This window comes from Corvus cornix, chromosome 1A (assembly GCF_000738735.6).
Source record: "Corvus cornix cornix isolate S_Up_H32 chromosome 1A, ASM73873v5, whole genome shotgun sequence".
NCBI lineage: Eukaryota > Metazoa > Chordata > Aves > Passeriformes > Corvidae > Corvus > Corvus cornix.
In genome coordinates this window covers 65,836,852-65,858,776 of record NC_047057.1, presented here as the reverse complement: position 1 = coordinate 65,858,776, position 21,925 = coordinate 65,836,852, and the positions used below count along the sequence as shown (strand labels likewise).

At 41.1% G+C, this 21,925-nt stretch overlaps 1 protein-coding gene across 4 annotated transcripts in view; it reads left to right on the top strand.

Moving 5' to 3' along the window:
* ATXN10 (ataxin 10) overlaps nucleotides 1–21,925 on the top strand; it is a 99,474-nt gene that overhangs the window by 26,202 nt on the left and 51,347 nt on the right. For 3 of the 4 annotated variants that reach the window (XM_010410212.4, XM_019292655.3, XM_010410215.2), the window contains exons 4-7: nucleotides 55–151; nucleotides 1,041–1,205; nucleotides 14,351–14,431; nucleotides 21,131–21,296. In XM_010410212.4, the coding sequence (XP_010408514.1) occupies nucleotides 55–151; nucleotides 1,041–1,205; nucleotides 14,351–14,431; nucleotides 21,131–21,296 (509 nt within the window). The remainder of the gene's footprint in view (nucleotides 1–54; nucleotides 152–1,040; nucleotides 1,206–14,350; nucleotides 14,432–21,130; nucleotides 21,297–21,925) is intronic. The other variant, XM_010410214.4, reaches the window with a different exon arrangement.

Genomic DNA, 21,925 nt, shown 5'->3' with positions numbered 1-21,925 from the left:
ATTCATTAGTGTTGCTTTGAATTCTTGTTAATATATTTTCTGGATTTCTTTCAGCTCTTCGTTGTAGTCTCCAGTTTCTTGGAAACATTGCAGCAGGAAATGGAGATTCCCAGAATAGCATTTGGAAGTGTGCTTTCCCAGATCTCTTCTTGTAAGCATGGATGCGGGTTTTTTTTCTAGTGTCATTTCCGTGGTTGTATTCAAATCTTTTGTACATACTGGTTGTGCCTTTGCTAGCACCGTGAAGCTCTGAAAAATAACTTTGGTGAGAATGGGCTGGTTGAGACCATATCCTGTACATGTTTTTTGTTAGTCAACCGCAGGAGTCAGAACCTTTAAAAACCTGCTTGTTCTAAACTAACAGTAAATTGATTTAATTTAACAGAAACTGGAAGAAAACTATTTTAAATGACGAGCTTCAAACATAAGCTTTATTTCAGACATGTTTTCAAGTAGTTACACTCATTTCCGAGAACACAGCATTTTCTTTTCTCATGTTGCTGCTGTGCAGATCTGTCAGTACTGGTGGATCAAATGTAACCTACAAAAGTTTCTTAATCTTCATCTCTTTTAATCCTTCTGTCCCCCTCCTAGCCTCACCAGAATATCTTCCTGGGGATTTGATGACATACGTGTAAGGAAGTATTACATAGACTGTTTTGTGCAGACACATGACAATATTGTTGATGTGTTCAGCCAGATTCTTCATAGTGAGCTGGTGACAAAGGCACTTTCATTCAATTTGATAATCATTCTCAGTGGGTTTTTGGAGCCCACTTGTTAGCACCCGATGTAGGAAGACCTTACGATAAGAAAAGCAGTTCCAATTTAGCAATAATTTTGTAAACTTCCTGTGAAGTTTGACCTTCATTTATGAGTTGGATATTTTTCCATGCAGGTGACTTTTATCCATCTTAGGCAGTGAGAAACTCGTGGTTCTCTGAAAGACAGCAAAGGACAACTCAGCAAGCTCAGTGCCACTAGTGTGTTTTTCCACGGCCAGTTTTAACTTGCCCTTAACTCCATATTTTCTCTTGAAGGACGTGCCTGACATACAGCGATGAGAAAATTGTCACCTATTGCTGCATGGTCCTGTTCACCTGCCTGAATTCAGAGCGAGTGAGAGAACTGCTGGATCCTGGGAACTTGGCTGTGACTCTTCACATCCTGAGAGTCTACAAAGAGCAGTTGGAGTCTGAGTGGTCGTATGTATCTTTAAATTTTCTTTTTCCTCATCTCTTAATTAGGTGTTTTTCTGGTGTAAATCACTGTATTAAAATGTCTAAACTTATGACACTGCAAAGTAGTAAATGAAGATCTAATTAGAAATTAGTAATTTAGTATAGAGATAATTTTCATGATAGTTTCAATGACTCTTGATTGTTGATGAAATAAGACTGCTTTTTTTTGTTGAAGACATAAGAATTTTCAAATCATGGTCTGTTTTTCTTTTTTTAATGAAACAGGGTTCTAGAATGCAGACTAATTTATACTTGTGTGCTGGTTTGTGGAGATTTATTAAAGTTAGCACAGAATAGTCTTACAGACAGGTCATGCTAGGAAGACTTCTATGTCTAATGTTTGTGAGTGCGACATAAAATCTGGGGTTTTTCCTTTTTTGTTTTTTTAACGCATCCATTTTCTACTGCAACATGCAGTTATTTTTATACCAAAACAGGGAAGACTTTGTTTGTGAATCTTCATTTAATACTTTAAGAGCACCTAATCAGTGGCTTTATCCCTCTGAGCTTTTATATTTTTTACTAATGGCTATTCTTCTAAGTATTGTTGTCAGTTATGCCTTTGATGAATGTGCTGCCCTGCGTATCAAGGATGCACATTCAGCTAATTGTTACACTCTCTATTCCAAGGGGAAAAAAATTGTTTGTATGTTTTTGTAGTATTCTTTTAAAGATCATGTTTAAATTCAAAATTTAATTAGGAAGAATTGTTGGGGTTTTAGAAGCTATTTGGAAAGTCTTAACACCCAGACTTAAGATGATTGAATGAGAAGTAAGTGTCACTTTATAGTTTGCTTTTGTAGTGAAAAAAATGATCTGAAATTTATTTGTGGCTGGGCTTTTTTAATGACAAGGGCAATTTGCTTAGGACGTAAGTAGTTTTCAAAAAGCCAACTGTAAGTTTAGGGCCATGCAAAGAGACTTCTGTTTCAGAAATTACAAACTGAGTCTTTAGTTTTGATATCTGTCAATAACAAGTGTAAAATGTTGCTTTTCAGATCATTATCCTAATCATCCTTAATTTTCTTAATGTATTGAAGATATGTTGAAATTTGTTTTGACTGAGATACCAAAGTCATCATGGTAAATTTATGTTTTGAAGATAAATGCATAATAAATGTAGCATCAAAATACATGCTGAGGGATCCATTTCCCTGATCTCTCTAGTGTGAAGTGGATTCTGTTGATGTTATGATGAAAATGTCTTACCTCCGCCATGGATGTCTGATGTGGGTGGGAAATGGTCTCTTTCCAGGGTAGTCTTGAAATGAAAAAGGGTCAAACTCTAACACTGAAAATTTGCAGCTGTACTTCAGGTCTCACTGAAGTATATCCCAGTAGGATTGCTGAAAGGAATTTACACAGCTGTGGCATTTGTAGAGAGCTAATGTCCTGTTGGAAAGGTTTGGGTCTCTTGTGCCACAGTTGGCAAAAGTCCTCAGCAACCATTTTATGGTATTATATGGCTGGACTGAAATACAGATTATTCTTGGAGGTTATGCTCACTGCTGACTCACAAGTGACTGGAATTAAGATGTTTTTACCTTAAAGTTAAAAGTACCACTTAATTCCTGTCTACCTTCTTGTCTCTGAGCTGGAGCATCTGCTTTCATGTTACAAGTACGAGGTGGCTGCCACGTGTGTGTTTTTTCTTCCCCTTGGCAGGTCTTTCTTGCTGTCAGTTGCTGCTTTTAGGTATTGGAACTCTTTTCTTTGAATAACTACGTAAGCTCAGCTCATAGGCAGACTTCTATTCATTATTTTATTCCCTTCTGTTGTGCACTGAAATTTATGAAATTAATGTTCCTCTAAGACAGTATCCAATGCATTCTGCAAGTAAACAACTATGGTGCTCAAACTATTTTTGCAGTTGCTGCCATGAATTGTTAGGACAGAGAGAGGACATCCAGAATAAATATTTGGATTTAAGGCCATTGGCTGAAGTGTAGCCGCTCCCATGGAGTCCTCACTACTCCATTTAGCTAGCACATGTTGGGTTCTCTATTCCTCACCCATCACTAGAATGCAAGCACACCTTTGAAGTCTTTATTTTGGTGAGCTGACAGCTCTTTCTCTGTTAATAATCCTATATTCATGTTTAGAGTCCAGTTTTCCATCTTCAAGTTGGAAAAGTCCTTAGGAAAATTTCAGGAGGAACCTCTTTCCAGGTGCCTCTTCCAAGTGTGAAGGGACAAGTCTTTTGCCTCTTCACAGCAGTTCTGTTAGACAGTTTCTATCCAAGGAAATCTGAGATTGTTCTGAGCAGTTCCTCAGAGCTTCTTTTTTAGAGGCAGCAGTTGGTAGCAGAACTTTTGCAGTTCTTCTTCTGTCTGCCATAAACTCCTCTCCCAGTTAGAGCAGTGGAAGGGTCTTCAAAGGCAGGATGTAGCTTTCTGGAATTTTCCTGTCATTTTTGCCTACTTCTCAAGTCACAAGACGTTGGGTAGAAGACTAAGATTTTGGGTCAGGAAAGAGGGAATATCTGAGGTGTTGGCTCTGATTCCTGAAAGGGGTGGTGTTGGGGGTCCCTTCCCCCTGCCGTGTAGCCCTGGGAGAGGGGCCCTGAGGGCACAGACACGGGGTTTCCCTGCCCCTGCTCAGCCTCGTTCCCATGGGTTGGTTTGTGTTCCCTGCGCGGGCAGAAGGACCCTTGGTCCGGTGACTGGAACAGTTCCTCGGCAGAGCTCCGGCCATGCGGATGGAGAAATAAACATCTCTCTGAAACAGCTAGCAAGAATCTGTCTGTCCACATATATTTCCTTTCCACGGGACTCCTGGTTTGATATATGCGTGTTGCAGTATCCCCACTGCAACGTAATGGTGGAGAATTGTGAGCAGAATGATCCCCGATCCCTAAGCGACTGATTTGTGTGAGTAAACCCTGGAAACTTTGGATTCCTCTTCTTGGTTTTGCTTTGCTATTCCATATCTAAACTATGGAGGAACCGTGGGAAGACTCTTGGCTCTCAGAGCCGCATATGGACGTTTATCTTAAACTTAAAATGATTCTTGAACAACAATTTGTAAATTTTAGCTTGATTCAAGCTCAAAAAGAACTGAAACACTTCCTGGCACGGTTGTTTAAGAACTTTTTCTATGTTTCTTGGGATTTAATTCTTACCAAGGGCTTTTGGAAAACTGTTTGGACACAGTTAATATTGGAGTCAAAATATATGCCGATGGAAGAATATTTTCGTGAATATTATTTAATTACCGAGACTTTTGAGCAATGTCAGCTGTGTCCTGGCGAAGGGAAGCCTGGTGCAGGGACCGTGTGACCCAGGCCACGTGCACCGAGCGCTCTGCGAGCAGCAGCGAGGCAGTTCCCGCGTGCAGGCGGAGCCAAGCGAGCCTCAGTGTCGGCAGCGGAGCGAGGAGCGGCGGGACCCGGCAGTGCCCACACGGCCCAGCCCAGCGTGTGGTGGAGCGAGCCCCGTGAATGCCCGACTGAGAGGGGCGGCGTGTGGGCGGCGGCGGGTGGCCGGTGGCGGTGGAGCGGAGCCGCGCCCAGCCGAAACGTGCGCTGGAGCAGGGCGCGGGGGGGTCGTCGCTCGGGGGCCCAGCCGAGACGTGGGTGCAGCGCCTGGCATCGGCAGCGAAGCTGCGACCAGAGGAGGCGACGCGCGGAGAACTGAGCGGCGCGGCCCGGCCTGGCCCGCGCAGCCCCGAACACGACCCCGGGAAGAGCGCGCAGGCACGAGCAGCCCCGACAATTCCAACACGGGAGTGACCGAAAGAGAGAGCAAAGATGCAGCGAGACAGAAAACAGCAGCCACTCGGAAAAAGGAAAAGATCATAGTACCTAAGATCTTAGGGATAGTAAAATGGTATAATGTTAAGCAAAATTATGGTTTTATAACAAGGTGTGACAACCAGCAAGACATATTCGTGCATAGAACTGCTATTAAAAAGAATAACCCTGAAAAATGCATCCCAAGCTTGGGAGATGGAGAGGTGGTGGAATTCAAAATTATACAAGGTAGAAAAGGGTTACAAGCATCGCAGGTCACTGGGCCTGATGGTGTTCCTGTAAAAGGCAGTATATATGCAAAAAATCGTAGTCATGTTAGACAATATCTCCATTGTAAGCCCCCCTACAGTCTCCCTTTCCTAATCCCACCTTTCCCTTTTACCCTATGTCCTATTACCCCCAGTGTATTCCCAATCCGTTTTTTCATCCATGGTTTCCCTCACAAAACCATGCTTTTGCCAATTGTTTCCCCAAAAATCCCTTTCCAATGCCGAGTGGGGGATGAAAAGGGGGAGGGAAGAAGTTAAACCCTCTCCTGCCTCAGTTTCCCCACAAAGCATGCTCAGAGAGTCCTGTCTCCCTTCTGTCAGCCCTAAGATGTTCCACAGAATCTGTTTGGACATTTAAAGACTCAGGAGGGTGGCTTGTTTTGTTTTTGAAACTGTTCTTGTTATGTTTATCCAGTTGTTTTCATTCTCCTTTTATTAAAATAAAACGGGTGAGCTGTTGGGGTCCCTCCCCCGCCGTGTAGCCCTGGGAGAGGGCCCTGAGGGGACAGACACGGGGTTTCCCTGCCCCTGCTCAGCCTCGTTCCCATTGGTTGGTTTGTGTTCCCTGCGCGGGCAGAAGGACCCTTGGTCCCGTGACTGGAACAGTTCCTGGGCAGAGCCCTGGCCATGCGGCTGGAGAAATAAACATCTCTCTGAAACAGCTATCAATCTGTCTGTCCACATATATTTCCTTTCCACAGGACTCCTGGTTTTGTATATGCATGTTGCAGTATCCCCACTGCAACAGGGTGGGTCATGGGAAATAAGTTCAGCAACTTCTGATTCTAATCAGTGATGGAAAGCCAAATTGACTTCCTAAGCAGTTATTGAAACAGAGAAGATCTGTTTTGCAGATCAGCATAGTGGAATTTTGAGACTAAGCACTGATGCAGTTTTAAAGTGTGTTTGTAGATTGACAACGTAACAAAAAGTTGCCTTAGAACTTGAAAGAAAGAGAGTGCTGTGATGCACATTTAAGTGTGTTTCATGGGTGATACACATTCTATTAAGTATTTTTGTGGCATGCTTTGAGCTAAGAAATAGTTAATAAAGGAGGAAGTCAATTATATAAGGAATGCCCTGGTCAAATTTTGTGTTCAGTTTTTCTGTGATCATGTTTCTCTGGATCAGATGGTCTGAAGGCTCATTTCATTAAGCTTGTGGTTACTTGTCAGCCTCAGAAATGCTTCTATCTCTGAAATCTGTGAAGCTGGAGAAAGTAATATACACATTCAATAAATATTCTAATGATTTAAGAACTGATGCATCCTTCTCTTTCTCTTTTAGAAGGCTGATCTTCTCAACAGCTCCAGGATTATTTGCATATTGCTATCTTTGCCATTTTTAATGTTAGATGCTGAATGGCATATTGAAATAATATTAATTAACATATATTAGACAATGTATTTTTACATTGCCTCTAAACTTATATTCAGTACTTATATTCAAGCTCCTGAACTTGTTTCAGGCTAGCAGTCCTGTAATCTTGAATACAGGGAGCGAATCTGAGGTTGCTGCTGCTGGTCTGACTCTCAAGAGCAATGATATGAGGAGGCAGATGGTATATATCTCCAACTGAGGTTCTTAAAAATATTTGTCTGACTGGCTGGTAGCCCTTTGTAGCTGGGCTTGTGGAGAGTGCCCCAAGCTTGCTGCTTTGCAAAGTTGCAAGGTGTATGATGTTACAAAATGTACTTCAAAGAGTAAGTCTTTGTAAAGACACTAACTCTGCAGAAACAAGCTTCCTTCCTTTCTTGGATCTATCTGATTTCTGGCATACCCTAATTAACTGATCCTATCTCCTCAACAGTTCTTTGCTGTGCAGTTGTCTTCTAGAAAACATGCTGTTCTTTGCAGAGTGAGCTACTGCCTGAGCTTTTAGCTCAGGAATTAACACCGCCTAACTGTGGTGGAAAATGTGCTACTCTGGCCTGGTTCATCAGGGACCATTCCTGTCCTAGCTTTAGTCCTGAAATTTTGCTCTTTAATGTGGGCTTCCCCTTTCAGGAACAGGTTTCTTCTAATTTGCTCTGCTCATGATCATGGTTGTGGGTTAGCATTGCCTCTAAAATGCTTCTTTGCACATAGAAAGTCTTTAAACCTCTCAGTTCAGTTCAGTTGTTTCCACCTTCTTGTGATCTTTTATTTCCCTTTTCTTTTAGTGTTACTTAGTTCTTTTTGATCTGTTCCTAAACAGCAGCAGGTCTGTCTCCTAAACTGTTACTGGTTTTTCTTCATCTTTTGGGTCTGCTTCCTCCATCCCTCTCTTCCATCTTATGTTTCTATTCAAAGAGGTGATCATGGTTTTCAAGGCCTTGTGTGACAGTAATTTATTTTCTGTGTATCTTCCATCTTTCCAAAGTATCTCTAATGATACACAAATTTAATTCTGAACTGTTGATGTATTGAGTTGAACATGAATCATAGGATGGTTTGGGTTGGAAGGGGCCTTAAAGCTCATCCAGTTCCAGCTCCCTGGTGATAAGGACAGTAGAACAGAACAGCATTTTACTCACTTGATAAGGATAGCAGAACAGAATAACATTGTACTCTTATCAACTAAAGGGAACATTGTAGCCTTGGAGAAGCAGACAAAACAGAAGTCATACAAAACGCAGGCAGGATGCCATCTCAGCTCTGCAAGGCTGACAAACAGAAGTTATGCAAAACAATGATATTGTGCTTACTCAGAAGTGGGGGTTGAGCAGTAGCCACCTAAAAAGCACACTGGACGTTGAAGACAGACCCCAAAGAACCATATAGGGACTCCAATAAAGGGTGCAAATTTGTAAAATAAAGTCAAGGAAGTCGCTCGTGAATATGTAATCAGTGTGTGTGATAAAAATTCTGTTCACCTGATGCTCGGAGCACTCAGTTGGAGGAAGGATCCCCTTGGGTGCTCGATGCTGCCATAAAGAAAGCCTGCTTTCTAATACTCAAACTGTGTTAGAAAGTTTCCATCTGGCCAATTTCAGTATCACTGCCATGAGCAGGAACACCTTCCACTATCCCGGGTTGCTCCAAGCTCTGTCCAGCCTGGCCTTGGACACTTCCAGGGATGGGGCAGCCACAGCTTCTCTGGGAAACCTGTGCCAGGGCCTTACCACCCTCACCAGGAGGAATTTCTTCCCTGTATCTAATCTAAGCCTACTCTCTGTCAGTTTGTATCCATTCCCCCTTGTCTTATCACTACAGTTCCTGATGAAAAGTCCCTTTCCAGCTTCCCTGTAACCCTTTCAGATACTGGAAAGTGCTGCGAGGTTTCCACACAACCTTCTCCAGGCTGAACAGCCCCAACTCTGTCATTCTGTCTCAATAAGGGAAGTGCTCCAGTCCCGTTACTAACTTTGTGGCCTCCTCTGGACTTGCTCCAATACTTTAAATATGTTAATGTTTAAATATCTTAAACACATCAGCAAACTTGTTCCATAAGCTGATTTTTGTTCTGGTGCTGCTTGGTTTCAACAGCCACTTCCTACCAAAGGATGCTGTCAGGAAATTGGACATATCCATCCTTTAGGAAACAAAGCTGAAATATAACTGAGTATAACTGTTCAGTAACTGAAATGTATTTTCTACTTTATTTCTGTGTGATTGCTACCGAGGTCTGAAGAGCCCTCTGTTACAAACTACCACGCCGTTCCAAAGAAACACTCTGTTTTATTTTTTCAGTAATATGAGAGAGCCTTTGGCTCTGGAAAATTGTGGAGCCTTTCAAAAGTTGTATCTCTGTGTTTCCACGTACATCCACATCCACTCCCTCCTGGTTTTGTATTAATCAGTAGCAAAGTATGTCACACAGTGTGGAAGGTACAGTATTTAGAAGAGAAACCAACAGACAATCCTACATGAGATCTATTTTAGAATATTGAACCTGGAAAAATATGTGTTTTGTAAAATAATTAGGAAAAAGTAGTACAAAAAAATTACATTATAATTTATTGTAACCTGTGTTCTAAAAGCTGTTTATTTTAGAAATACTTTGGTGGCTCCGTTAGAGATGAGAGTATAGCTTGTATCATCAGTTTTTCCAAGTGTGTGCATGGGGCAGTTCAGCTCATACGGACAGGAAAAACAGGTTGTATTTCTGATTCCTGAAGAGCAAAGAACAAAAATCCTCCATTTTAAAATAAGAGACATAATATGCCTTTTGGCTTTCAGAAAAATGATATTAGGAGTGTGGTCAGCTGTTTGGCATTGAAGTAAGTTTTGCTGAACATCCACTTTCTTTTTGAAACCACAGCTCAATGATGACTATAAAGATTAGGATGTGGAGCTACCCCTCCCCATTTTTTTGCCTTTGGTTATTTTGTCCTGGCTTGTGGAAAGATGTGTACAGAGAAACTGGTACTTCTGTAGCAAGGAGTCTCGCCTGTGGGCACAGATTTAAAGGCAAGGATAGAACTCTTCAGTACTGCTCTTTTTTGCTTAGTTGGTGTGTGTGTGTGGTAAAGAAACTTTTTTTTTCATTGGGCTGGCAACTGTGTTTTTCTGTCGGACAGTTTAGGATGTCCTCCACCCCCTTCTTCTTCTCTCCGGAAAGTAATTATTTTTTTAATTCCAGGAAAGTTGCAGTTGCATTGCAGGTTTCAAGTTCAGCTGTGGTTTTAAATAGTACCGACACTTGGAAAAGTTTCCTTAATTTTAGAGATCTGAGTAGCTTCTACTTTCTATTTGCAGTAGCAGTGAATTGGCACAGATTTCCTCAATCTTTCAAAGCCCAGCCTCATACGTTTAATTATCTTGTCACCTCTTTCTTCTTGTGTATATTGTGGAGAGGGGGGAGCAGGAAGTGCTGTTAGCCATTGCTAATCATCTTCCATTTTTTTCTTGGTAGCTCTTCAGAAAAAAATTATTTCAATTTTACATATAAGTTAGATTTAATCTCTCTTTAGTGCCTTTCAGATGTAGCTGTCAAATTGAGTGGGAGTATCTTCTGAATCAGAGAAATACTGCACATAATCCGGATCAGAATTTAGTCTTCTAGACCTCAGAGTTTACCTGGTGAGGGCCAGTAGGGAGGATGCTTTCATTATGGGAATGCCTTTGGAAGATGGAAGGACGTTCACTGTTGTGCTTGGTTCAGCACAGGAGAGGAGTATTGTGATGTTTGATACTTAGGACCAAGCCTTAAATATGAAAATGTGTTTCTTTATTCTCCTTCTGAGCGAGAAGTGCTGGTGTGGGAGTGGGGTGAATTATCTCATTTCTAGAGGTTTTATGACAGCACATGTTCCATTTGTTGTTAAATAGCTTTATACTTGTAATTGCTTATTTAAACTGTTTTGGTAGGGTTCTTCTATTCTTGTGCAAGGATGAAATTTACTTCTACTTCTAAAATATATTCTGATTCCAAATAATTCCTCATTAGGCATATTGCTTTTTTAGCATCTAAAGAGGCTGGTGATAAGAGTTCAAAAGTTGGCTCAAAGTAGCTGAATTTTCTTCTTTACTTTTCTTCAAAACGTGGATGATTTATTACATTTGTTTGTTAAATTACAGTAAAAATATAGCTATTTAGTTCTTACTAAATATTTTGGATAGAGCAGCATTATTGTAGGGTGATGAAAAATGCTTTTGGTTTTGAGATTGAAAAAGAAGGTTGCTGATCAAGTAGAGAATTGCCATGTTTTGTTCTTCGTACTTGGAAAGCATATGTGGGGTTGTCTCCCTCTTTTTCTGAGACTGAGGAAACTGTTCCCTAAATTTGCTAATGGGATAAAATCAACTGTAGCATGTAGCATGACATTTGATGATAAAGTTGATTGCTTACACCCAGCTTTGATTGGAACAAGCTTAGTGGCCATTTGTAATATACTGAGTGCAAATGTATCTCATACCACTTTGTCTTGGCTGCTTCTGAGCATCACTTTCGTACAATGCAGGCCTTGTGCTGTCATAAAGTCTTTGAACATCTCCTGCTGTATTTATCTACTATGGAAGCGCTTGTTTTTTTAGGATTTTAGCCAAAGAATTTTTCAAGAGTCGAGAAAATTGGCATATTTAACACTGTTCATTTGTTACTGTGTTACGCTTGCATAACAGCTTTAATTTTCGCCATTTCCTTCACTAAATTACAGTGGGCTTCAGTTTATTCCAGTGGTTCTGCTGTTGGCCCCCAGAGAGAGCTTACATCTCCTCCCAAAGTCTTTTGTGTGCATTTGAAATGCCATGTTCAGTCAGTAACCCAAAACTGAATATCTTTTTTGATTTCAGAATTGTGGATGGTCTTACTTTTCCTCTTCTTTTTCCATGCCACAAATGAAAAACAGGAGAGCTGAGAGGACTAAAGATAGTAAATTGAATTTGCTGCATCCTTGCTTAGCTACCTCCAAAATTTCTGGGCATAATGAAGGAGCTGGAAGTGCTTTACTCCACTACCGATTCTTCTGTTGTCTCTTGGTGATGATGCTTGTGCTCTGTTCTGCATGACACGGTGTAGACAGTGGATAAGATAAAAGATACACTTAAATACAGAAGCAGATACTTCATAGAATCACAGACTGGTTTGGGTTGGAAAGGACCTTAAAGCCCATCTCCTTCCACCCCCTGCCATGGGCAGGGACACCTTCCACTAGACCAGGTTGCTCCTAGCCCCGTCCAGCCTGATCTTGGACACTTCCAGGGATGGGGCAGCCACAGCTTTTTTTTGTTTTTTTTCTGAGGTGTTGCATCACATCATGAAACCAGAAGGTAAGAATCAGAAATTTTAGTCTAAAATACTCCAAGCTCCTCGAGCAGTAGAGGTCTAGTCCACAGAATGTGCAAAATGTGTGTGAGGAAGTACAGGAGCACAGACCCAAGTAACAGCTGAACTACAGGCCTTCTGCTTTGCAGTAGTGATCGGGAACGTGAACCTAGTAGCTGCAGATCTTCTTCTGTGATAATTATTGATCACTTTTAAATTACAAGGCAAATAGTCAAGAAGGTTTCTTCAATGTAGTCTTAAACATAAAAATGAAGCTTTAAATTCATAGCCCAAATTGCAAAATGGAAAAATCAGGCTTCAGGCTGTCTCCTCAAATGCACTTTTTTACTCCACTGCATTGTCAGCTGAAATTTGTACATTCTTAGGCCAAGTTCTGTGTTTTGGGCAGCACTGATCTGTGCTATTTTCTTCTGCAGCTCCACACAAAAGTCTGTGGTTCTACTTAAGTCCGTGAAAAATGAAGTTGATTGTGATGATTCTGAAGGTTTAACTGTGGATGGCTGTGAGTTGTTAGTTCAGGAACTGTGGAAGATTTGCGCTTGCCTGCCCTGCTGATGGCTCGACTTGGGTGTTACGTCTGAGTCTGGGCAGCTCGGTTGGATACATTTGTGTAGCTGACTTTGGGCAAGTCTTTGTGTTTTTTGAAATTTGTTGAAAAACTCTTGGATCAATTCTACACTCCTTAGCATGCCAGTTTTAAGTTGATGGTTCCTTATACCTCTGCAGACTTTTTTTGTGAATGAGTGTACAAATATCAGTAAAAAGAAGTGCAACAGAAAATAGTTTTTCTTCCTCCCCCTCTTAAAAATGTTGAGTTTTCAATAACTGAGCCAGATGCTGGCTAAGTACACAGTTACCATTAGAAATATAATGGCTATTAATCTTTTGGACCTCTTATTCTCCTGTTTGCCCAATCGGCATTGAGTAGTTGTCCAAAAAACACTTTGTTGCAGCTGGAAGGCTTCATTGTGATCTTCTTATTAGCTATGTAATGGATTACAGCTATGCAAAATAAAGGCTGTCAGCAAAGGGAAAACTAGATAGGAGGTGGAGGAAATATTGAAATTGATTGGTTTTAATATTATTTTAGCTGCTCTTCCTCTGTAGCTTCATCAGCTCAGAGGATACTCTGAGACTTGACTTGTAATTATTGTAGCCTAGATAAGCTACTTTCAAAATGCATTGTTTCATTTGTGTGTACCTGTGCAGCATAAATACCACTGCTAGTGCTCCTAGGGATGTGATTTCAAGAGCTAAATACTTTTACCTACTTTGTTTTTTTCCCATAATGCTGGGAGTATGACTTTGGGTTGAAATTAAATGACTGTCACCTGCTGTGGACTGCTGTGGATGGTGCTTGGGAAAGCAAACGGTGTAAATACTAGCATTAGCACAAGACCAGGCTAACCATATTTTCCAGAGAAGTATTAAGAAGAAAGAACGAGCTGTTGCCAGTTTTGGATAGATTGTTTTTGAAAGAGACTCTTTTTTGAGGAAGGTTGGTATCATAGATACCTCACAACACTTTGGTGAAGAGAAAGAGGGAACCAGTGGCCGGTTTGTCGACTTTTGGTCATTTGTTGGTCTTTTTGTATTCCAGACAGAAACTCTGAATATGGTGTGAGAAAGGGAAGGTGGTGAAAGGAAGAAAAAAGCTTGATAATTTATTACAAAATATACTTCACTGTATTTCAACTGGCAAGATCCTTGTGTTAAAGTTGGGGGTATCTTGTGCAGGGCTGGGAGTTGAACTGGATGATCTTTGTGAGTCCCTTCCAGCCCATGAGACACTATGATTCCATATCTACCTGCCTTGTAAAACAAGGACTTAGAACTGGTTCTCAGCTTAGGTCTCTTATTACACAAGGAGGGTATGTTTTTGAAGCTGAGAAAAGGACTTTGCTGCCTTGCATCTGACAAAGAACTTCCCATTTGCTTTGATGCTTTGTTAGATTGCCTTTTTTAAAGAAAAATCTATATATTATTTGGGTACTTTTTTGACTGTTTGGGCTTACTAATGGTGTTGTGATGAATAGAATAATAATTTTCAATCTTAAATTTTGGCTTTTTGCTTAGATGCGTAAACAGTGGATGAGCATTTTATTGTTTGAATTGTGGTGTATCTAACTGGCCTAATACTCCAGCCAGCTTTCCTTCAGACATGTGAGTAAAAGTGTGCTGAATTGATGAGTAATGGTCGTCGCTATGTTAGGAAAAAAACTGCAGGACAGTGTGCAATTATTTTGTGACGATTTGTATCTATTAGCAAGTAGGACCAAAACCGCAACACATGTTCATCTACAAGTAGAACTAACTTTGGAGTTAGTTGTGGATACTGCTTTTACAGCACCAGTAAGACTTTCTTTTTCTTTTCCTTCAGGTTCCTGATTTTTACAGAGCATTTGCTGAAATGTCCAGAGCTGGTAAAAGCCCTCTATGCCAAACTGAGCAATCAAGAAAGGTAACCCCAAAACCAATGCGGCTTTTAGTATTTAGCATTCCATATAGAGTATCCTGTTCACATGATTGAAAAACCGCATGGTTTCATAGTTGGCACAAAATCTCTAAATACATGTTTCTATGTCAGTAATGGTTTTAAATTGGTTGGTTAACATTACAGCTTAGCCACAACTGGCAGTGATTTATGTAGGGTTGCAGAATCCAGGTTGGCGCCATTACTCAGTAAAGAAATACTTCACACAAAAAAAGGACAGGATTTCATGCCTGGGTCTTGATTTCATAAGAGCACCACACCCTGCAGAGTTTTACAGCTCAATTAGAAATATCCTCAGCTCTTCATACTTCTGTTATTTCAAGAAATTAAGGGGAAGCCTTTATGAAAGATGGAAGTGTGTCTCGTACTGGTTAGCAGAACCTACAAACCATAGATGAGCAGATGCCCATGACTACTTAATATTTAATATTTCCACTGTTGAAAAGCTTCAACAAACCTTCACCTTGAAGAAGTATTGATAGTTTTCCTTCAAGTGTTTGAGTAAATGTGTACTGAATTGATGGCAAATGGCCACTACTTTAATGGAAAAATGCTCATTGCTTTAATAGAGAATTGAAGAAGAATAAAAAAGATATTTTGTTAAGACAATCAAATTTGGGGAAACACTGCTAGAATTCTACAGCTCCTCCAACTGCTTGAAGATTTTATGGTCTCATTTATGTGTTTAACATGCCTACTTTGTTCCGCATCCCCCCAGGGCAGGTGCAAGTTCTTCTGTAGTTTTTGCAGGTGAAAGGCAAAGCACTAAACAAAACAATGCCTTAATGCGTTTTTTTCTGTGTTTTGTGTTGTTTCCAGTGTTACCACAGGCGAGGGATCAGACGCTGATCAGAGATTATAAAAAAACTAAAGGGATGTCAGACAATGAAAGAATATGCATTGGGTTTGCACCGTAAATAAAATATCATTATTATATAGGAATGAGATGGGATGGGAATGGAATGGTAAGGAGGGAAATACTGTTTTCCTCCATAATTCAGGATGACCAAATGGGAGCAAATCCGAGCTATGTGCTTAATGTACCAGGAGGTAGGTGCTGCATAACGGTTTTAAGTGAATGAGCTAGACTGAATTCTTTTGGGGAATATCATAATGGCAGTTTGCATGTTTTCATAATGCCTTTGAGGATAGCCAGGGCTGGGTTAGGATGTTCAGTTGTACTTAAAGCAGTAGGTGTAATCAGTTTTAGAAAGGTCGCAGCATACTATAGATGGTGATCGGATTCCTCACCTTGAAGGCTTTTGGTGTAGGCATGATATAGATGATTACAGGTGGGATCACTAGTTAGAGCATATCTGCTGAATTTATTATCAATCCCATGAGTTCTGCCAGTCAAGGAAGCTCCATTAAGTTTTTCAGAGACATAATCGCAGTACAGTGTGTTATGAATTTGACACTGCTTAATTTACTGACAAACATATGGAAGTGCTGTAGAAATAATCTTTTTCCATCTGAGCTATGGAAGAAAACCCTGCCTTGGCGTCTTCCTAGGCAGTGTTAGTGTATTTAAGAATGCATTCTTATGAGATACATGAAGAGACAAATCCAATTCAGATAAAAACATTTTGACTGTCATGAGCTGGAGAAAAAGGTAGCCATAAACCCCAAAGCACAGGGAATTCATTGTTTCAAAATGAGATGAGGAGTCTTCACTGCAAACATTGCTGTGTTGGGTGTCCAGTGAGGCTGACCAAGTCCTATAAATGAAGAATGGATAGATGTGGTATTGAGGCTTCTGGGGAAGGCAACTGGAGCTCATGAATATTTCGTAGCCCTCAGTTACAGTATTCTCTATCATGCACATTAAATACAGGTAGTTTAAATGTATTTGCTGAAATGAAATGAGCTGTGCTGAGGGGGTTTGCAAATATACCCATTAGTGGTGACTCCCAAAGCTGGCAGTTGCCTGGGATGCCCAGAGTGTACGTGGCTCGGTAACCACAGTTATTCACACTATTCACAGTATTTGCACTATTCAAAGTATTTTCTGTAGTTGAAATCTAGTGCATTTGTGTTACAGTGGCCATGGTGCCTGCCTTGAAGCAGTTCCTGTACAAGTTGATCAGGAATTTGAATTTTCAATTAAAATGAAATTCCTGACTTCTGGACAACTTTCTCTTTCATTTCCAAACAAATATAATGTGTTGTGTGTCTGAGTGTGCAAATGGCCTGAAATAAATCCTGTGTTAATGTGATCAGATTTTTAGTGGTATTCTGGCCTGGAGAAGTGCATGGTGTTGTGACAATGCCTGCTTGCCTGCTGGTTCTCTTGAAGGGATTATTGCAGAAGGATATGACCATTGAGCTAAAAGAGTGTAGGTTCTTGAATTCTTTGCCAGATCTGAGATGTCCCTGCACATGTGTGCAGGTATTTGGCAGAAGTAATTAGAAAAAGCCTGGTTTGCGTTCATCCAAGTTCGCCTTGAACATGGACACTGAAAGTTCATGCCTTGATTGTATTTATTACATTATAAAATCTTCAAAAGTGAGTACATCTGTTGTTGTCCCTTCTAAGAAGGGGTTTTGCTTTAATTCACAGCATGAAAAAGTGCAGCTGAAGAGCTTCACGTATTTTTAAGATGCTCAAGTACTTGCATCTCTAGGTTTGATTTTAGTCTTGTCAGGTGGAGTGTCCTTGGTGAAGGATGCAGCCATTGATGGAATTGCCTGCCAGGAAATGGGCACTCAAGTCCTGTAAGCAGCACCACTTCTCGCTAATGCTCAACTACAGGGCTGCCAGTGTCAGCACTTGGGACAGTTTTGTTCCTGGCAGTGCTCACAGACACAGGGTAACTGAAGGTAGCACTGAACTACAGTTGCTCACAAATTTGCCAGTTTTCATTTAATATGATTCTTGCAAGTATTCTTTGAAGATGAAAGAAGTCAAAGTTTTGAGGAAGGGCCTAATTTGTCTCATGGAACCATTGCTGTCAGGGAAGTGTTTCAGGAAGCAGAAGCCTAAGTCACAGAGGAAGAATGTCCCAAGTGTCTGGCACTTGCTAAGAGGTTATAAACAAAGCACACTTGATGAAAACACTTGTTCGATGCTAAGAAAATCAATAGAATTTTACACTACTAGTTTTAGGCTTAGTGAGGCAGCATTTTATTGTGTAATAATGAGCTTTCAGATTTAAATTGCCCTTGAGTTCTGTGGTTTATTTGCAGGCTGTAGGAGACAGAAGTTTGTTTTACTGATGACTGCAAATACCTTATAGTGGTTGTTCTAAGTTTATGCCAATTTAGTCAGCTTCAGGAAGAGCTGGTTTAAATTTGGCTGGGGATAAAAAAACTGGAAGAGATTGACAAAAGGTCTTCCTCAGTGGTGCCTAAAGAAAAGAAAGATGACATGGCATGATTATTTCCAAACAGAAGTGTAATTGTAAATATAATACACAGATTTGAGATATTGAACTGAGTGTTACAAAAATTCAACTGGTACTAGCAGTTGTCATATTTGTTGTATTTAGCTGCAGGGCAAACAAGTAGGAAGAAACGCTGTCATTTGAATGGCTGAACAATTGTGAGATCATTTAAAAGAAATGGGCAAATTGCATTGTCTGGGAGAACTAACTTGGAAAAATTAGGGTGAGTTTTGGAAGAAAACTGAGAGAAACAATAGAAGAAAGGAATGTAAGGGAACTTGCACCAGAACAAAGCACATTGCTCTCAGGAAACTATTAGCTGAATGGCAAGACTTGCTTGAAATTCAGGGGAAGATAGGCATGTCCTGAATGACTGTGCCTGGAAGAAAACTCAGGAAGACAATTTGACTTGAATGCCTAAAGAGACCAGAAAACTTCAAAAGAAATTACATTCAGGTGGTGTTTTAATGTCACTCCTGTTTCTCTGGAAGGAATACAGTTGTTGAAAAAGACATTCATTCATATTGCAAGGGGAAGAGTAGTTCCAGAAGATTTCCCCATTGGCAGCCATTTAATCTATTTAATAGGATTTATGGAAGTGTGGTGACTCTCCAGTTTGTTTACAAAAGGATTGCTTGTCAGTTTTAAACATTTATTATTTGGATTTTTGGTGCAAGAAGCGCTGACTAGAATCCTGTCAAGCAGAAGATAGTATTTGTTTTGGGTTTGCATGGCCAGGCTTTGGTAGCGGGGGGGTTACAGGGATGGCTTCTGTGAGAAGTTGCTGGAAGCTTCCTCCATGTCCGGCAGAGCCAATCCCTGGCAGCTCCAAAGATGGACGTGCCACTGGTCAAGGCTGGGCCAATTAGAAATGGTGGTAATGACTCTGTGATAGCATATTTAACAAGAAAGGAAAACTAAAGGTCATTGTGCAGTTGTAATTGTGGCCAGAGAAGAGTGGGGTGAGAATGTGAGAGAAACAACTCTGCAGGCACCAAGGTCAGTGAAGAAGGAGGAGGAGGTGTTCCAGGCACCAAAACTGGGATTCCTCTGCAGCCCATGGTGCAGCCCATGGTGAGGCAGCTGTGCCCCTGCAGCCCATGGAGATCCATGGGGATGCAGCCTGTGGAGGAGACCCATGCCAGAGCAGGGGGATGCCTGAGAGGGGGCTGTGACCCCGTGGGAGGCCTGAGGAGAGAGGGGCCCCTTCTGGAGCAGTCTGTAGGGTGAGCCACGCTGCAGCAGTTTGAAGGGGACTTTCATCCACAGGATGAACTCACATTGCAGCAGCTTGCAGGGATCTGTTGCTCGTGAGATGGACTCACGCTGGAGAAGTTCATGGAGAACTGTCTCCTGTGGGAGGGACCCCACAGTGCAGCAGGGGATGACTCCTTTCCCTGAGTAGCAGGAGAAACAGCGGGTGATGAACTGACCTTAACTCCCATTCCCTGTCTCCTTGTGCTGCTGGGGTAGGAGGTAAAGCTGGGACGGATGGAGGAGTGGGAGGAAGGTGTTTTTAAGGTTTTATTTTACTTCTCATTATTCTGCTCTGATTTTGTTAGTAATAAATTCAAGTTATATATCTAATTTCGAGCCTGTTTTGCCCATGAGAGTATTTGATGAGTGATCTCTCATGGCCTTTATCTAAACCCATGAACCCTTCGTGAAGTTTTCTCTCCCCTGTCCAGCTAATGGGGCAGGGGAGGGATGTGAGAGAGTGGCTTTGGTGGGTGCCTAGCATCTGCCAGGGTCATCCCATTGCAGTATTGGAATAATTCTGTGTTCATCAAGTCTGTGACCAGCCTGTATTCTTAGCTGAGCATATGCTTGAAAGACTCTAAACTTGGTGAAAACTGACATGTCAAGTCTAGCTCTGTGTTGGGGGTGAATGACAGATCTGTGGGCTTAGGTTTTATGTGGGATGCCAAATGGGAAAGCGTTTGGTCAGTGCAGGGTGTTGGGGAGCTGGACTCTGCTCATTTGGAGATGGGCAGGGTGCACCCAGCTGTAACCTGCAGAACAAACAGAATGCGAGCAGAGCCTGAGAGAGGCTGCTCCAGCCTCCTGTCCAGAGTCTGCCCTTAGCCGAATGTGCCGGCAGCATGTGCTGCCATGTTGAAAAAGCTTTTTGTCCTCCTTCAGATAATAGTTTAATGCAGCTGTATTAATGACATTGAGAATTGAGTTTAGCAAGGACTAAGTAGCTGTTTTGTGATTAATAGAGGTGGGTTCTTGGAGGTTAAAAAAGCAGTGACCGAGCTTTTTCCATAGAAAAGGATATTTCGCTTCCTCTTCTGACAAGCTGCTTGGTAAATGTAAAAGAAAAAGCATTTGAACTATTCCACATGTTTAAATGTCCGTCCTTCCATTTGAATTTCAAATATTTCAGTGAAAGAAAAGCCTGAGCCGGCTTTTGAATTCATTCAATAAACAGTGTCCTTTCAAGTTGAGAGAATGACAGTGAGACTTCACCAGTCCCTGTGCGCTGGACTGGAGCAGGGAGCTGTAGGAGGGCCTCTGCCATGTCCAAGTCCTACTTCCACAAAATACTTCCAGTTTGCCCTGACAACATAAAAGGACATTGGAAATAAAATTAAATTAAAGCTGTTAAAAACCGAACCCAAGTAGATTTCATACAGCAGCTTCATTATGTATCTACTTACTTGCCAGCTTAATACATCCAATATCTCTGACTGGGTACATGAGTGATTAACTTGGATTTGCTTAGTCTGTCTAGTAACAATTATAAAATGACTGTAAAGAACAGAGTATGCACATCAATGTTTATTTTCCCTTTTTGTGCTCAGAATTGCTTTGGGGTTGTGGGGGAGAGTTAGTGTAAGGGCTGTGAGCAAGTCCAGGGCTGTGAAAACCTGTGTTTTTCAAACAGAAGCTGTCAAATAGTCTGTGCTTATTTTGCTATGCTTAACAACAGCTTTTAAGAGCTGGTTTACTGGAAATTTTAGACATAGGGAATATGCAATCTCAGTAATGTTTTGTTAGGACATAAGAAATTATAAATTGAAATAGACTTGAGAAAAATATTGAGAAAAATGACTGTCTGGCCAGATTGTATTAACTGAATGACGAATTAAATTAATTCTGTACAGAAAAAAACCAGCAGACAGAAACTGATTGCCAGTATTCATGAGACTTGTTAATTTTTAAAAATCCTCTGTTACTAGCATGATAATTTTTTGTATAATTTTAAACTACTGCTTATTCTACTGATAATTCTATGTGGCTCAGGGAATCTGACTAACAAGTTGTTTTCTGTCTCCAGAGTTACTTTGTTGGAGCTGATGATGGTGAAAGTAAGTGACAAGAACTCAGTTATCAGTGAAGAAATGAATGTGTTTGTTAGGCATGCTGAATTCCTTGCAGTCTGTTTCCAAGAGAACTATGGAGCTGTGCTCAAGTTAACTGCTGCAGCAGATGCAGAAGATGAGGTATGACTGATAACCATTTAAGTACTAGAATTTGAAGTGATGAATCCTCACTGCCACTGTTGCCCAAGGGGGCATACATAACAGTATCTTTCCAGTTTATGTCGGGAAAGCAGTGGCAGAGCACACTGTAGAGTCTGTAGGGCAGCAGCCAACTTTTGCTTTTAATTTGAGGATGGCAAAGGATATGGTACTTTGAAATAAGTCTGCCACATTGTTAAATATTTCAAAATTTTAAAAATGTTTAACTCGTCACATATTTGGATATTTTATTATCTTACTGAGGATCACATCTATAATTTATTTGAATTGTGAACTGTAATTTATTCAAATTTAGAAGGACATGTAGTGACAGGACAAGGTGGCTTCACACTGACAGAGAGTAAAGATAGATTATATGTTAGGAAGAAATTCTTCCCTATGAGGTGGTGAGGCTCTGGCACAGGTTGTCCAGAGAAGCTGTGGATGCTCCATCCCTGAAAGTGTCCAAGGCCAGACTGGACAGGGCATGGAGCAACCTGTGATAGTGGGAGGTGTCCCTGCCCAAGGCCCTGGATGGGCTTTAAGGTCCCTTCCAACTCAGACCATGACCCTGAGATGAGCTCAGTTAGTCAGAGCATGGTGCTGATAGC